The sequence below is a fragment of the Chamaea fasciata genome, unplaced genomic scaffold (genome assembly GCF_029207755.1).
Source record: "Chamaea fasciata isolate MVZ Bird 193981 ecotype frontalis unplaced genomic scaffold, bChaFas1.0.hap1 SCAF_2, whole genome shotgun sequence".
NCBI classification, from domain to species: Eukaryota; Metazoa; Chordata; class Aves; order Passeriformes; family Sylviidae; genus Chamaea; species Chamaea fasciata.
Window position 1 is genome coordinate 75,188,494 of NW_027094087.1, and position 17,189 is coordinate 75,205,682.

The 17,189-nt window shown below is 39.1% G+C and overlaps 1 protein-coding gene across 1 annotated transcript in view; it reads right to left on the reverse strand.

The window, feature by feature from the left end:
• ABCC4 (ATP binding cassette subfamily C member 4 (PEL blood group)) overlaps nt 1–17,189 on the reverse strand; it is a 142,565-nt gene that overhangs the window by 39,853 nt on the left and 85,523 nt on the right. Inside the window, exons 21-24 of the mRNA XM_066176356.1 lie at nt 7,219–7,369; nt 6,462–6,581; nt 3,000–3,110; nt 1,433–1,533 (exon numbers count right to left, since the gene is read on the reverse strand). Of these exons, the coding sequence (XP_066032453.1) occupies nt 1,433–1,533; nt 3,000–3,110; nt 6,462–6,581; nt 7,219–7,369 (483 nt within the window). The remainder of the gene's footprint in view (nt 1–1,432; nt 1,534–2,999; nt 3,111–6,461; nt 6,582–7,218; nt 7,370–17,189) is intronic.

The window sequence follows — 17,189 nt, forward strand, 5'->3', positions numbered from 1 at the left end:
AGTTGTAGACCACAATGAGGTCCCCCTTCGGTCTCCTCTTACCCAAGCTGAACACCCCAAGTGACCTCAGCCACTCCTCACAAGGCTTTCCCTCCAGATCCTACACCATCCTCATGACCCTGTCTGGATGCTGTCCAACAGCTTCATTTTGTATTGTGCTGCCCAAAACTGCACACAGGACTGAAAACAAGGGTGCACCACCACTGGGTAGAGTGTGACAACCACTTCCCTTGACCAGCTACCAACAGAATGGAGATGAAATGCTCTTGCCTCCCCCAGGAGTAGTCATCCTTTAATAACAAGAGATTTTTGGTGCATGCCCACCTATCAAAGAAGTTGATGGCAATCACAGTTCCATAAAATGATCACCATTACACATCAAAGTCAGGTTACTGAATGGCCTTTCTCTTTCAAGGCATTTCTGAGTCACAGCCTCTAAGAAAGCAACTCACTACATGTGACACTCCCACAGACACTTCCAAAACATTCCCAATTGTATGAAAAAACCAGAAAGCTTTCTTCCCATTTCTCAGAAAATCAGTCAGCATAGCTTACTGGTGTGTGAAAAACACACCAAAAAATCAACTTGGTAGCAAAAAAATAACTCCAACTTTGTTGTTGTTATTATTATTATTAATTAAGCATGGCTTTGTAACTTCTACAAAAGGACTACACATATTTCCTAGACTATGTACAGCAAACTGTAATTACAAGTAACTTCAGTTGTCAACACAACAAAAAAAAATTCCCGGGTTTACGTTTAGCATTTTTTTTTTTACAATCTATTTTTCTTATGTATTATCTTTAGAAAGTAGACAGGCAAATTAGAACATGCTAGTAAATATTGTGAATTGGTCAAAGGCATTTTATATTACATATTTTAGAAAACACACAACCTACTCAGCTGAATATAAGCAAATACTTCCTCATTTGTGTTAACTTAGAATGAATTAAAAAGTTATAAGCCTTTGAAATGGAATAACAGGACTCTAAAAATGCCATGAGGGATATAAATAAAATTTTAAAACGCAATAATAAATAACAATAAATTATAAATACCAAATATAAAAACATAATTTAAAACCTTCCTTATAGAAAGGGATTAATTTATTGCAACTTTAACAACTTGCAATGCAATTGTCTACACTGTAACTAGACAATCTCCTTTTTGCTGTAAAGGGAGATTGTAAAACCTCCCTTACTATGAATAGAGAACAATCCCTGGACACAGTTCATCTCAACAAACATGTAAAATCAGTCAGACAAATTATAACCTAAAAGAAGTTATTTTTCCTTATGACTACAGAGTGGTGCCTCAATCGCTTGTTAAGGTACTAATATCCTAAGTTAATTAAGAAGAATCTCATCCTTAAGGCTTGGTGTCACAAATACGAAAGGAACCAAGAGGGGAAAAGGAAGAAATAAACATTACCAGGTTTTCAACTTCAGCACTTTGTCTAACACCCCACTGGAATGTTCCCATGAGTGTGATTGCATAGGAGAGTGCCAAACCAACCTGCCCCGCATTCAGAGCTGCAGAGGAAAGGAAAATGAGACTCAAATAGGTACATTGTAATTACACAAAATCTCAGTAAAGTTCTCTTTCATGAGGTTACTTACATGATGGAAGCATCACAGCCAGAATTTTATTTGCTTATGAGCTACTTGCTATCTGTGCAATGAGTAGCTCCAGGCAGAACAGCTACTTGCTGCATTTTTGGGGTACATTTTGGAAACATTTTGATAAGATAATCCAAATTCTCCTTGGCCGGGTGTTTATCTAAAAACTGAGGCTCAGTCTCAAGACCACACTTAAATAGATTGTTAGGGTCATCCCCGTCTGGCTGAACATTAGTTAACTCGTCACTTTTTTTCTATGGAAATTAAATAAGGCCCTAAAACTAAGCAAAAAATTTGCATAAAATTATTTCAAAATTAGTTATGAACATTTAAATCAACTTTGTACTCTTATAAGCAATCAGACAAAGTAACAGGACAGAATATTTCTTCCCCTGTTTATAAAAGCATTTACTATGTTCGGTGGGTCTACTCTCAGAAAATAAACGTATTCTGCCTCAATATTAAACATGATTGTCCTCTGACTTATTTGAACTTTATCCTAACAGTCTTATTGACTTCAAGAGAACTACTCTTTATCCAGGGGCAAGGAAAGACTCGGGACCATTGTTTTGTCTTTTTGCATCCTACTAATATCAAACCTAGCTCAAAATTTGCAGTTGTGCAGCACAGAGTGTTCAAATTTTAAAATACACGTGCACATACAAAATTTAACAAAAAAAAAAAAAAAAAGAAAAGAAACAAAACCAGCAAATTAGCACCAATTTTCATGTCCAAGATAATTACTTCTTCCTTCATGTTTTAGATGACTATCTCATTCTAGTACATCTAACCCAATTACATCCTGGATGATGCATACACTAATGACAGTTCATGAGTGACAGTGAACATAAAATGTATTATTATGAGGCAATTTTCCTTCTGGAACTGGCCTATCCACTGATCCAAGATATGAGAAGAGTATCCCTAGGAACTTTAGCTTGCCTTTTGACCTACTGTGCCATGTGCAGAAAGGAAAAACATTGTTAAGAGGCAGCTCCGTGTGTGTTTCAGTATGAAAAGCAAAGCCCTGTAGGCCCAAAAGAGAAAGACAAAGGTAGGGAAAAAGAAGATTTATTATTTATTCTCTGAAAGCCAGAATCCCCCAAGTGAAGACTACAGAAGTGCACGTTTGTTTGCACACTTGGGGATGATGACAGATGTATGCCTCAGTCTGGAAGATGTCTGAACTGCCTCCAGTGTTTGCAGGAAAGCAGATACAGCCCCAATGCCCCAGACTAAGGAAGAGATCATGATCTAGAAAGAAATGTTTAACTTAATTACAGCCTTTAAACAATTAGAAACAGCAACATATGAAAAAGAATTAGGCATTACTATACATGGTAATTACTGGGTGAACTTTTTCTAACATCTGTACTTACTCTTGGCAAGAAGCAGGGAACCAAAAGCAACCACTATAACAAAAATGGCACAGATGGCATCCAGACGCACAGCAAACCACCTTGAGGTTGTCAAGAAGAGAAACCAGGCCTCTAAAGTGTATTTTACAAAGACATAAAACCAGTGGATTATTAGAAAAAGTAAGCTGTAGAATTATTACTAAATTAATTCACGTTAATAATACAAGTTATCAAAAAAAACTCCAATGCTGCCATCTTCAAGTGCATGTCTGCATGGACTGACGATGATCAGGATATTGACTAGTTTTCCTGAAATTATCTAATTTAGTTTTCACACCAGTAGCAATAGGAAGAGAAAGGAAAAATAGTCAAGGCTCAAAGCATGGTCCGCTTATTTAAAAACTCTTCTCAACTCCAGTGGACTGAAGAGTCTTATACAAAAAGTGAAAGTACAACCGCATTTACTGTAGCTGGACTAGAGTCTACAGCCTTTTAGCTAGAATATATCACAACACAGCTGTCAGAGCCAAGTTTTTAGAAGGCAGCTGCAGCTGGTTAAGCCCCTGTAGGAGCTACTCAATACAGCCAGTGCAGCTATACAGAGCTATTTAGATGATTGGATGCACACTTTTACTTTTGGGGAAGCTCACAGATGGACATCTCCACTCTGTACTCACGCTCAGGTGTTGACAATTTGGTGCTAAGTTCCAGGCAGATAAGCTACAGTATAAGATATAGCACAAAAACACACAAATGCAATACAGAAGGCAAAGTGTTTGAATCCAGGGCCAAAACCAGAAGCAAAGTAGCCATAATAAAGCGTGGCATTATTTATTCCTCAGGCTGCACCCAGAGGAATTGTGAGTTGCTGCTGCCAAGTCACAGCAGAAGGTTACCATTCCAAACCCTTCTGCCTTGCTTGCTATTACTCCTTGCTGAAGATCACCAGTTTCAACTGTTCAATGTTCCTTACCCCAATGCTGGGAAAAATTCAGACTGAAAAAAATCTCCCTTTTGAAAGATAGAGAGGAGGTAAGTATGGTTTTAAGCCTGATCATCTTGGATAGTCAGATCATGGAGCTTTTGCTCCATTGATCCTAACTGTCCAGGGAGGTGCATTAAACTGCCACCTTGAGATGGGTGATTTTGCAACCTCACTATGCAACAGGGATCACTGTGCATAAAGAAAGGAATCTGACAGTCACAGGAACTAACAAAGACTCATCGTGGTCTGATGACTCATGGGCTTGCTTATAGAGAGGGCCACTGGCAGGAAGGAAACTTGGGTTTGGTCAAATATCAGCATGCCCTTTACATGTTTTTTATCTAAAATTTTATTTTATATTCCATTCATAGGCATCCCTCAAATGGGGTTCAAAGCAAGTGTCCTGAGTCCTAGGCTCAGGCCTAAATAGTAAGATACTACTCCAGCCAAAAGTGCTAAACAAAACCATCATTGGTTGCGAGAGCCTTCTGCATTGCATGAAAGAATTTAGAACTCTTTAGGAGACTTAAAAACCCAGGACTCCAACTTTGTGAGCTGGTATGAAAGGTATTCTCTTACACCAGCTACTGCTTGCTGACATCACTATCAAAGAACTATTCAGGGTGAAAACAACCTCAGGAAATCTCTAGTTCAGCCTCCTGCTCAAGCACAGTCAGGTCAGAGGTCAGACCACATTGCTCCATGCTTTATCCAGTTCGAGTTGAAAATTGACACAGATGAAGCCTGCACCTCTGGGCAATCTTTGCCTCTGCTTGACTGTGCTCACAGTGAAATAGTTTTTCCTTGAATTCAGGTTAAACATCTCGTTACAACTTATATCCATGTCGTTGCTCCTTACCGCTATGTACCACGGTGAGGAACCTGTATTTACAGCAACATCCTTGCAGGTAGTGGAAGGCAGCTAATAAATCCTCTGTATTCTGTGACCTGAACAAGCCCAGTTACCCACCCCCCACAAGGAAATATCTCCTGTTAATACCCTAACTATCTTAGCAGCCCCTCCAGGGAGCTCACTCCAGTTTGTTAGAATGTCTCCCAGATCTGGGGGTCCACAACCGGATGCAGTACTCCCAGTGTGGGCTAACAAATGCGAAGGGGGACAATCACTTCCCTCCTTCCCCTGGCTATGCTACTGTTAATACAGCTCAGATGGTGTTGGCCTCCTCTGCTGCACATATTCCGTGAGGGCCAAAACCCACACACACTTTAGGCCAGCTGGCGTACCCCAAAGGCTTGGGCAGAAAAGATATCAAGATGAAGAGTGTGACTATAAGTACTGAGGCTGGACCTCAAAAACAGGTTCATGATCTGCCCAGGAGGGGTATTAATGACTGTTTTGTTAGGGAGATGCACAAAACTGACTGAAAAATCAAAGTGGTTTTATGTTCCTTGGATCTGACCTTAAAATACAGAAAAACATTTCACTTAAATGTCATGGTCCTCTTTGTATAGCGAAATTTCTACACGCTGTTTATTGCCCATAGATGTCTTTTAATATAAAACCAAACCACAACTTTATCTTCCCTTGATATTAGGTACTGTAATGTTGCTTTGGTCAGATAACTAGCAAATATAAAATATTAAGAGAGGGGAAATTCAAAGCTAGAGGTGCCTCCCTGGAAGATACACTTCACCAGTCACAAGTCACTGGGCACATCATGGTCAGTGTGTACAATGCTACAACCTGTGATAAACTGTACTTCGCTAAGGATCAACTGGTCTCATCTGAAACCTTGTAAATCTACAAATTACAAAAAAAGCCATCAAGTACACTTGTATGTCTTACAACAGGGGAAATTCACAATCTTACCTAACAAACACAGAACTGAAAATTTGCATTCTGCTATATCATGAAGAACATTGTAATAAAGAGCATTTAAATAACAGAAGTCAAAGAATCACAGTGCAAACCTGAATTATATTCCTTATGCTTGCAGAATGCCAGTATTTCACACCTTCCAAATATGTTAATTCCGTATTTTAGATTTAAGCCCTGAAAGCTGCTCCAAGTAAAAAATACGTTAGATTTATGAAACTTTTGCAAGATTGTTTACACTAATAATATCTGCCCATTCCTAGCACACTACTTACTATCAAATGCTTCATAATATAGCTTGTTTCCTCCACATCTCTCTCTGCCCTTCCCCCATCCCCCCTTTCCTTTTCTTAAAGATGGAATCCAGGAAAATGTTTAAAATTATTCTTTAGGTATTCTTATCAGGCATACTTTCAAATGTTTATCTCATACATTGTTAAAACATATGCATGGGTATTCTAAATTGTGTTACAGCCCAAAGTAAACTCTCTAAATCTAGACAGATAACGTTTTTGTTCTAATACAGGGATTTTACCCTTAAGAGACAAATGCACAGCTCCTACTGATTTTAATGCACATTATATACATGTCGCTGAGGGCATAAGATATTTCCCTCCTACAGCGCAAAGTATTTGATTTTTCACATCAATTTATCACAAACCTGAGTGAAGGTCTTGGTGTGCATCAAATAATTTTTGAAATCTTTCCTCTGCTTTCAAAGCCCGAATAGTCCAAAGCCCCTGGAGAGATGATGACAAGTGGGAGAACACTGGACTTCGAGCTACAAAGGGAAATGAGAGTTAACAACAGCTGAAGGACAACATTTAATTCTTTTTGTACCACACTACTCTTTAATCCTACCACTTTATATTTAACCATACAAGCTACTCTACTGCATCTTTTTAGAATAAATATGCAACATCTTTAACTAATGTCCTCTTACTCAATTAGAATCAGTCAGACAGCCAGGCAGATTAATTTATACAAAAATGTCTTATATTTTTACCAACAGCTGTCACTGAAGAAGTTCTTCGAGATTTATTAATGACATTAGGCACCCATTTTTGTTATTTTTAATGCTTAATATTCTGTATCATAGTCAAGCTAAATACAGGCACAGGAGTCAGAGAGGGTCAGAAATACCATTAGTATATACATGCAAGGTCCCAAAGACCAGCAGCTTAGCATGTTCTTAGCTAGCTTTATTTACAGATAGTTAACTGACATACCCTAGGTTTATCATTATGCAAAACAGGAGTTAAGCATGTAATTCACTAGTTGAGAACCAAGGCAATAAGGAAGTTATTTGCATAGCAAAAGAAAAAAAAAATCTTTGATGGACTGCCTGTAAAATACTAGCATTTCACATAATAGTAAGTAGGGTTCAAACTAGCATTAAGTCCCACCAAACTACATACTTGTGGATTCTAGACGTTTAATATCTCTTGAAGTGTCTAAGAAATATCGTCGAAGAAAAATGAAAATAAAAAATAGTGGAATTAAGGGGATGAGTATCCAAGGAATCACTGCCACAGCCACAGCCACCACACCAAAAATCTGGAGGAGAGTCTGGAGCACAACAGAAACAAAATAAAAAACTCTTTGCCAGAAGAATTTAATTTAGAACAAGTATAAAACTATTTAACACTATTGAAACATTTAAATATTTAAACATAACTACCACATTTAAGAGCAGATGCATTGTATAACATATGAGCAACATCTATTTTAAAGCAACTTGGAAAATTTATAGTAATACCTAAATTGACTGTTTTTGCAGTTTATGGTTTTCCTCCACATTATTTGTTCTTTAAAATACATCTTTACAAAGCTGGTTGTCTAAAAATTAGTGTCTTTCTTTGTAGACTATTTTGTGACTGCTGTAATAATGTAATAAATGATCAATATAATGTACAACTAATCTTTAATGGACCCTAGTTATTTGGTGAAAAAAGAATATGTTTTTTCACTCCTGCTAAGAAAAAACTAGTGAAAAACTGGCTTTCAACTTGAGTTGAAAGACCTGACACTTGGAAGAGAGACTTTCAACACAGGCTTGCAATGTCTTCCTCAACACAACATTGTCCCATTTAGAAAGAAAACCCAGGACAGGAGAAAGTGGGCTTTCTCTTCTCAAAGGATTGCACTGTGAAATGCTACATAGATGAAGAAAATGTTACACACTGCAAGAAGTGTCATAAAAGGCTTGTTTCACCAGGTTTACTAGAGTGTAATGTAACAGGCAAGGTAAACCTGACTTTACTCTTAGGAAACTAATTATAATTATATCATTAGATATAATGAGGAAAACTCTTTTGCTTAGGACAGAGGATCCTGGCCCAGCCTTCTGAATTAAATCCTCCGTTTCCTTCAGACCCCTTCACATTTTTCATCATACTTCCAGTTTGAATACACAGTCAAAACCATCATCTGCACACAAAGTTCTTTCAGAACGCAGCTGTGCATGCACGAATTTATGGTAGGAGTCCTGGTGTACTGTAATTAGGATGGTGCCCAATTTTTCCTTAAAAAGGAGGAAGAAAACTCCAACCCATACAAAAGTAAACCCATACAGTACCAAAACCAGACAACTGAAATCCTAGCTCAAGATTAAATCCCTGTATTTTTCTCATTAACATATTCCTTAGAAATGACAATAATTTCTAAAGATTTTTCATTTTATGGACTGCACAGCAGTCACCTTCTTCATCACCACAACAACACAGAAGTGGATTCCAGCTGATCCAGCTTTGTGGCTGCCTGATTTTTACATTCTGAAAATGCGTTAGTGACCAGTGGGTGCCAGAAATGCATGTCTTGCAGCAAAAATGCTTCCATACCTTTAACTTTTCCAACTCAGTGCACAAATAAGAAACACATCAGCTAAGACAGGTACCAGAGAGTTACATGGGTTTTCAAACACTTTCAGTGGCAGTGTCTATGAAACACCACATTTCCTGCTGTGCTTCTGGTTGCACACTAAGGCCAAAACTAAGTACAACCTTTACCCCTAATTTTGCTATTTTTTCCTCCAGGCTCCTCTGACTTTGCCCTAATTTCAGCTGACCAAATGGCAAACCCACACACCTTACACATTATAACTGCATGAGTCAGCTCCAGGCTAAGAGGTCTTAGCTCATGAAAGAAGATTTATCAGTGTAATAGCCCCCATCTCATAGATCCTGAAAGCACATTTTAGGGTCTCACAACTCCATGAAGGAAAAATGCTGTAAGGTAGGCACGGGAAAGAAGCTCTGGAGCATTACCACTACACTGCTCATCTGTGGGTTAAGGTGTTGATAGCATCGTGTTGTCTGACCTTCTAGAAACACACAACAGATCGCAAACATTTTACCTAGATTTCATCAGGAGGAGGTAAGGTGGCAATGAGAGTGCATGGTGTTTCACCTGGACAATTATGCACACGGCTGTGTCAGTGTCAGCACAAAGCAAAACAAAGCACCCTGGGCTCCTCACCAGCACTGCCATCAGCCCTTCTCCACCTTCTACTTCTCTGGTATTCTTTAGAACCCTGTAAACATAATTTCCTTTTTATCACGGGGTGAGGAGAAAGGACATGAAGATTCCTGACCTCCTGCAAATTTTCTCCTGTCTAGATCTCCACTTTCCTCAGTAATGCTCATTATCTCTGCCAAGCATGCCAGCCATCCACAAGCTGGCTAGTTTCTAAAGGTTCCCTCACCTCCATCCTTATCAGCAGAGACTGAAGTCCATTCCTTCCTTCCAGTTGCAAACTCACTCCTGAATCTGCTTTATACACCTGCTGCCTTCTCCCTCCGTCACTTGCTAGACAGTCACAAAAAAACTGTTTCTGAAGTACACACTCTCCTCATAACATCAGTCACAAATCTGAAGTCAAAAGCTGAGGAGAGCTGCTTCAAGGAAAAGAATTCTGAGAAAAACAAATGCTTCTTAATAAAAAAAAAGAAAAGAAAAAAGAAGCCAATCTGAAGTTTTAGTGATGATAATCTACAATATGTTGCAAAGTGCCAGTGGGGGTGGGAGTGGGAGTAAAACTATTAAGATCCAGCTCATGTAAACAAAGCCTTGCTACAGTAGAAATACAGGGAAGGAAAAGATGGTTAGGATGACTAAAGTAAAAATCTGACACCGCCTTTGGAAGGAATTTTAGATGAGCCTGCACCACCTTATCATTATAAAAATTTATGATAGGGTGGATCAGTCATGTGTGTTGTTCTTTTTTTTTGAAAACCAAACTTGCATATAAATTAACTCTTAATGAAGTAGTCTGAAAGCCAGACACAACCATTTGCAGACTGTAATCATGCAGTCACTGCGTGAGGTAAGGCAAAGGTTCTAGCTCCTGAATTTCACAAGAGACAACCAACCTTTACAGATGGAGACTGCCCCAACTTCTACCAGATTCACTGTGTGCAAGCTGCAGGACCCAAGATAATCAGCATGCTGACAACAATGATAACACGAGTGTCTGGTGTCTCTCTTCTCTGGAGACAAACAGCAAGAAACGCTCAGGACTGGGTATCTAGGCTTCCCATGGCAGAATCAGCTTACAGTGGGAAGTTGCATCAAAAGTCCAAGATTTTCCTACATAAAAGAAATATGGTCTACAAATGCAGCACCTTTTAATGTATTTCTTAATTTTAGCACTCAAAATGTAATGACTGTGTAGAAAGTAACAGTCAAACTGAAAAAAAACAACAAGAACAAAATAAAAACACAGGAGCTGATGAGTTACATTTTACAGCTATCTGCACGGTATTCGAAACAATGCCACCTTGCACAAAAGACAACAGATGCACTGGGTACCAAGACCAAAAGGACGTGGATAGCTTCAGGAAAAGACCATTGCTTCCAAACAGAGACACAGTGTACAATGTCCACCTTCAAACTTGCTTCCATTTCCCTGGAGAAAGATGAATCTCCCACACACAGCCTGCACACCGTCTGTCCCTAGAGTACAGAAAAGCACATGTTGTTTCTGTTGGGAATTATCCTCTTGCTTACAAGAGTCCTGAGAGATTTCCCTCGTGATTTGGTCAGTCACTCCATTTATTGTGGCTTTTTTTCCCTTTAAAATCTCCTCTTTTACTGCAGCAGGCATACCCAACCATAACCCTGTGGGGAAATGAATGCTCTGATCAGCACGTTCACTTAGGAAACATGCTTTCCCTACATCATCTGTTGACCTAGTTCTCCATTATTCTTAGAGGTGCTGAGAGTGGTACTCTGGAGTTTCTATCTCAAAAAGGTCTGGATCTAGGAATAACAGGTATTTCTGTACCACAACCACAAGACAGAAAAACATGGTATAGGACCTACTACTATGTGAACCACGTTATTTGCAGTTGTTGACTTGGAAACTTCATTGTGGGAGTCTAGATATGGACTACATAGTGTAACTCCTGTCCTAGTTTAGAAGTTTAGAAAGTGATTAATAGAATAGCAAAATTGTTTCGACTGGAAAGGACACTAAGATCATGGAGTCCAATCCTTAATGCAGCACTGTCAAGTCCACCACTACACCATGTCCTTAAGCATGGTCTATGCATCTTTTAAACATGGATGGTTTTTAAGGATGGTAACTTCATCTAACCTTTAAGTGCATACCTAATGACCCTATGGTTGAATATCTTGCTACAATCCACTAACTGTATTTACCTGATGCCCTCTGACTACAGCAAAGTAAACATCTCGAGCCCATCAAGCCTAAATTTTGATGACTGAATCTACAGTCAAATCCCATGCAAGAACTGCAGCGTTCCAGGACTGGTTTTACCAATACTTAAGAAGCAGAAGCCAAGTACACCTACTCAGCCCCAATTCCTAAATGCTGCTCCCTGGGCCCCAATATACACTCCCCCAAGGATTATTAGCCCACGGAACTGCCACAAAGCCATAAAAATTTAATAATGGCAAAGGCACATGTCCTCAATTTCAGCTTGAACCTTCACTGCATTAACTTAGGGCACTCTCAGTCAGGCTGTGTTGTCTGAAGTAAAGCCAGAAAGAAACTACAAAACCCCACTCTGTTCGTACTTGCTTGGCATCACCCTTCTTCCTCCTTCTCCCCTACCCCTGACTGAAATTATTTCCTTGTTGACTCTGCCAAAGAACTGCATGCACAATCAATCCCTAATCCAGTTCTGACATTTTCTTTATCCTTGAATGATTTTTTTTTTTCTTCAAACAGACTTTTGCAAACCAGACTGCCTGGACTGACTGACCTGCATCTCTGTTTAAGAAAAACTGCACAGGTGGCTGGTTACACCGGGAGACCAGAAGACAAGTTTCCCTGGGAAGGTGACATTGCAATGAGAAGATCAGTGATAAACACTTTACTCAGGCCAGCTCCACCCAGAACCACAGTGTAGATTTTCTGCATTTTTCCCCTTTATTACAAAAAGCCACAGGAAACATCCAAAGAGAAATTAGCACCTAAACAGTTCTCCTTCATCTTACTCACTTAAAGCAGCTGAGTTGAGGTGAGTAGTCTTGTCTTCAAACTAGTTTTTAAATAAAATTTATGGGTTTTCTTTTGGAACAGGTTAAAAATAAGTATACATGGTTGTTTAAACTGTTGCTTGCATCAAACTGTCAGGAACACATTTGTCTTCAGCAAAAATGCAATGAAGATATATGAGTACAGGACATACAATATGGACATGGGACATACAATATTTAAGTCGCATCTCTGACAATGTCGTTTTCTGAAGCAACCAAGGACAGCAATCTTTGACAGAAATGACAGCTCTCAATGAGTGCTAACTCAGCTTTAGGAAAACATGCATCCATGGGAAAACTTGGAATTTCAAGATCATGACAACCAATGCACTGAAAGGGGGAGAAAAAGACACAGCTGGAGAAGAAATGAAAATTATAATTTCAGATAAATTGAATGAAGAAAGTAAGAACTAAATACTGCCAGCTCTAAAAGCTTCAAAAAGAGCAAGTTCATCTTATCTCCTGAGAGACACTCTCTTCTCCTCTGAATCCTGCTGTTTGCAATTAGTTGACAAAGGGTTACCTAACTAAATCAATATGTCACTGCAAATGGGCTGAATGCTTCTGCCAGACACACCACAGAAACGTATTCAAAATTTCCAATCACATCCTTAATGCTAGCACCTCCTATTTGCTCTTGTCTCTACAAGACAGTCCTTCTGGATCGCTGTTTTACCAAGTGAACAAGCATATACTGAGCTCCTCAGGGCAAATGTTTTCTCTGCCACCAACATGCTCATTCATTTGGCCTGGCATGCATTTTGTCATTAAGTGAGAAGCCTTAATGTTTGTTTGAGGTCACGGCGAACTGTGTGCAATTGTTCTATAACAAGTGACCTCATAATAAAAAGGGTGTTTTCTTTTAATACATTGGCACTGCCACCACTCTCAAATTTAAACAGCATCCTATCATCAGTAATCTCTTACCCTACAAGAAGGAACAGAAATAGGTTCTCTGGGCACCCAGGGCCAGAAGGCTTAACTGTCTCATGCAGAACTTGACTGTAACAGCAGTTTTCAAAAATCACAGTCCATACATTGTCTGAGACTTCCAGATATGATGCTTTAGAAACAGACACATAACCAAGCTCTGGACTTGGTGATTCTGGCGGACACTTGAAATACTCATCCTTTAAAACTCCACACTATATATTCTACAACATATAGAGGCTATCTTCTTTCTAATAATAAACTATCTTCACTCATGTAAGAAGTTTTTTTGCCAGGGCTCTTCGGCCATGGTAGTAAGTTACTTCCAGCTAATACAGGTTTTCCATGGAAAAACAAGGTTTTATCAGAGCCAAAGCTATGGCCTCTAGTTAGGCATGCAGCTCCTGCTACCCCCACTATACATGGAAACCAATACTGTCATACACAAAATGACAGCTCCAATAGTCATTCCCGGAAATGGCTGTGGACAATATATTTTTGTATTTATAAGCAGTAAAATCTCGAGCAGGATCTTTGATTTTCTGAAGTGTTCCTTGTTTATTGCACCTTGTGCCCCCTAAGCACATCTGCACAGAAGTGTTCTCAGTGATTTGGGCAGCAAACCACAACTTTGCAATGAGGATCTATAGAAAAGTGAGAGATCTTCTTCCTGAAGTCACAGGAGTTAGTTATTACTTTCCTGTGATCTCCCTGTATAAATAATATAAAGAGTTAACATGTTTTGCTGTTCAACAGTGCTGTTTGTCACTTCTTCTGTGAATAGGCCTTGGCTGCATTCTACTGTTCCTTTCCCAAGGGACAAAAAGGGCACATGCAAAAACTATTCACATAAACTACAATGGTCTTTGTACCATGAAAAATATATTTTCTTGTGGAACACCTCAGATGCCGAGCACAACTTTACATGGTAGCTTGAGGAGACAGCATTAATCAGTGAGTGTAGAACACGCGCACACACACACACTTTGCTTTCCTGACAGCTCTTGCCAGAACCTGCCTGAAACACAACAGAAAAATGTCTGGCATCACCCAACACTCCCAGAGTTACTCCTCAGGTAGCAGAAAGCATCCCTTTTCCATCATATCAGTTTAGAGGGGTTGCCTCCAATATCCACCACCACTGCCAAGTGTGGTCGGTTGCTTTGTCGGCTGTTGCACTTGCTTCAAGATTTCCAGAAGAACATATTTTTGTATCTCTTATACCTGTCAAATAACTGATATTTTTCAAGGAAAACAAAGAAAGGCTTGAAAATTTCTGCTACCCTTTTACCTCTTAGAAACCATTTCTATAATGTTTCCCCAGCTATATAAGGCCAAGACAGCCTCAGTGAGCACAGAGCCTTATGAAACCAAAATATTTGATTCAACAATGAGTCTTTTTCTCCTTAGTACTGCAACAAGTGGTGTATTTCCCACTTTCTTTATTCATATGTTTAGCACTTTATCAGCAGAGGCTGATTCACTGATATTTGTCTCAGTTTTATCCCAATTTAAACCCTTCTGAAAGCAGATTTTATTTCAGTGATAATTATGGAAAACATATACACAGAATGAGAAAAGAAAAAGCAACAAAGGTCTCACCATTCTCAGGCTATTAGTATGCAGAAGGCAGATCTTACAGGTCAATAAAAAATGATGCAAAAAATGCATAGTAGGACTGGGAAAATTAGGCTGGGAAAAGTTAGGCCTTTTGACACCCTCAGTACAGAGCTGTGAGTGCTGGGGTACTAAACAGGGAAAGGATCGCAGAAAGTAGCTCATGCCCTCCAAAACAGCATCTCCTACGACCACTGCTGGAGAAAAACCACTGACCTAGACAGACCACTGATGGCATTAGTTCATGTCCTTATGGTATAGACCATTAATTTACCTGCTGAAATACTTACTGTCCGCTCATTCTCTGAGCTAATGATGATGTTATCACCTGTCCACACATGCTACGCACATTTTTTTTGCAGTTCTTTAAAATGTTCAGCAAAATTGTGCTTACCACACTGCACCCCACGCGTCAGAGTTTTCCAGACTTTGTCTTTGAGTCCTGTACTTTCCTGCCTCAGGTCTCTTGTTCCTCATGGCCATAATGCCAGAGCAACTGTGAACCCTCCTCAAGAATATCTCATTTTCAGCTGCATGACCTTTTCTGCCCAGCCAAGTCTAACTTTCACCAGAAGTCAATTCTGGGTCTTTCAATAACTTTAAAAGCTTTGTGCTACATTCGAACTCTGGATTTTTCTGTTAAAGAGAGTATCAATTCCCCACAGCTCTTCAGCCTTAGAACAACTACAAGCTTTTAAGCGTTTTACTGTTGTTCTTGCTATTTAGAAATACACTATTCATGTATTTATTTTTAGGTGGAATGAAGAACTGCTCATATTTCTGTGAACACCACAACAGCTTCTCTGCCCCAGTTAAATGAAAACTATGAAAAACATTAAGGACTCCAGCCATCAGCTATCCTAAGAAATGAAACTACCTTTTGTTTCCTTCAGGTCACACTCTTTCACAGCAGATATGCAAAAAATGCTTTTAAGCCTGTCCCTGATGTTTTTTCCCTTAACTTCCCCAGAGCTTTGCCACTTTAATAAGGCTATAAAATACTACTTTCCTATTCAAAATACACTCCTGACTCATAATTTTTCAGTACTACATGATGTCTAGTGATCACTCAGCTCCAAAAAGTTGGAACAGTGGTCTGATGCTTTCAGCATATTTAAACTAATCAGCACCAGTAGGTTTCACCCAGTTCAGCTGTCCTGTGCATGTCCAGAACCCAGTGAGAAAAAAGAAAATTCCTTGGCAGAGAATAAACATTATTTACTGTCTTAAGTCTGTGCTCATTCTCTGTGTGTTACAAATACCCACCAAACCAACAGGAAGACCTTTCAGAAGCTTTATTTATCACAAACCATCAACAAAGGCACACTTACTAAAGCAAGGGACTGATACCAGGTCTGATCCCCAAATCCAGACTTTCTATTAGTGAGAAAATTGAAAAATTGTTTTTCTAACTGTTGTGTTTGACAGAAGGCTGGACAATTCAATCAAGTACCAAAGCCAGCAGTTTTACAAGAAGATCTAAACCCTTCATTTTAGCGTATGAGTGACATTCATAGCAAGAGAGCTCTGCTTATTCAAACATTAGACTGATTTCAAAAACCATTAAGAAAATGATTTAGGGATGTGATTGTGGAAGAAAATGAAATTGCTCAGCATCCTATTCTTCCACTGTGCAGGAATAGATACTATTAAGCCCTTGAATGAATCTTTCTAAACACACAGGCTTTTGTATTTCAGGAGTACAATCCAAATGAATCAGTTTTTTTAAACAATACAAAGATGCCCTGCAACACAGATGTAATATGAAGATGTAACAAAAAGACACAGGACATTCAGTTACCACCTGAACTCTCATGTTTTATCATACAGAACTGACCACAATGCAGTCTCCTCTACCTTTTGATGAACAAACTCATCTGGAATTTTCAAATTAGCTGCAGAGTTCACCAAGTAGCCACATATCAGCTTCGGCAAGAAAAAAGTTCTTATGTTGTACAGATGCACACATAACCCTGGCAGAACATTTCTGTGAGATGAAGTCTTTACTTTTGCTAAAGATAATTCCTTGTCCCACAGGTTTGTTTTGGGCATAAATACACATAATGATTTAATACACAGACACAGACACAGACACACACACACACACACACACACACGTGTAGCTACATGGCTTAGTAATTCAAATTACCTCCAAGTTTCTCCTTCCTCCTTGAATCAAAAGTGAAATCTCCAATCCTTTTGCCGAACAGTGAAATCCTAATTTGTTTGTAAGAGACTTTGTCCTATCTATAGTATATCAGTAGTTTAAGGCAATCTAGAAGATTTTTACTTATCACCATTTGGAACAGGATTGTTACACTCTGTGACTGACAGCAGA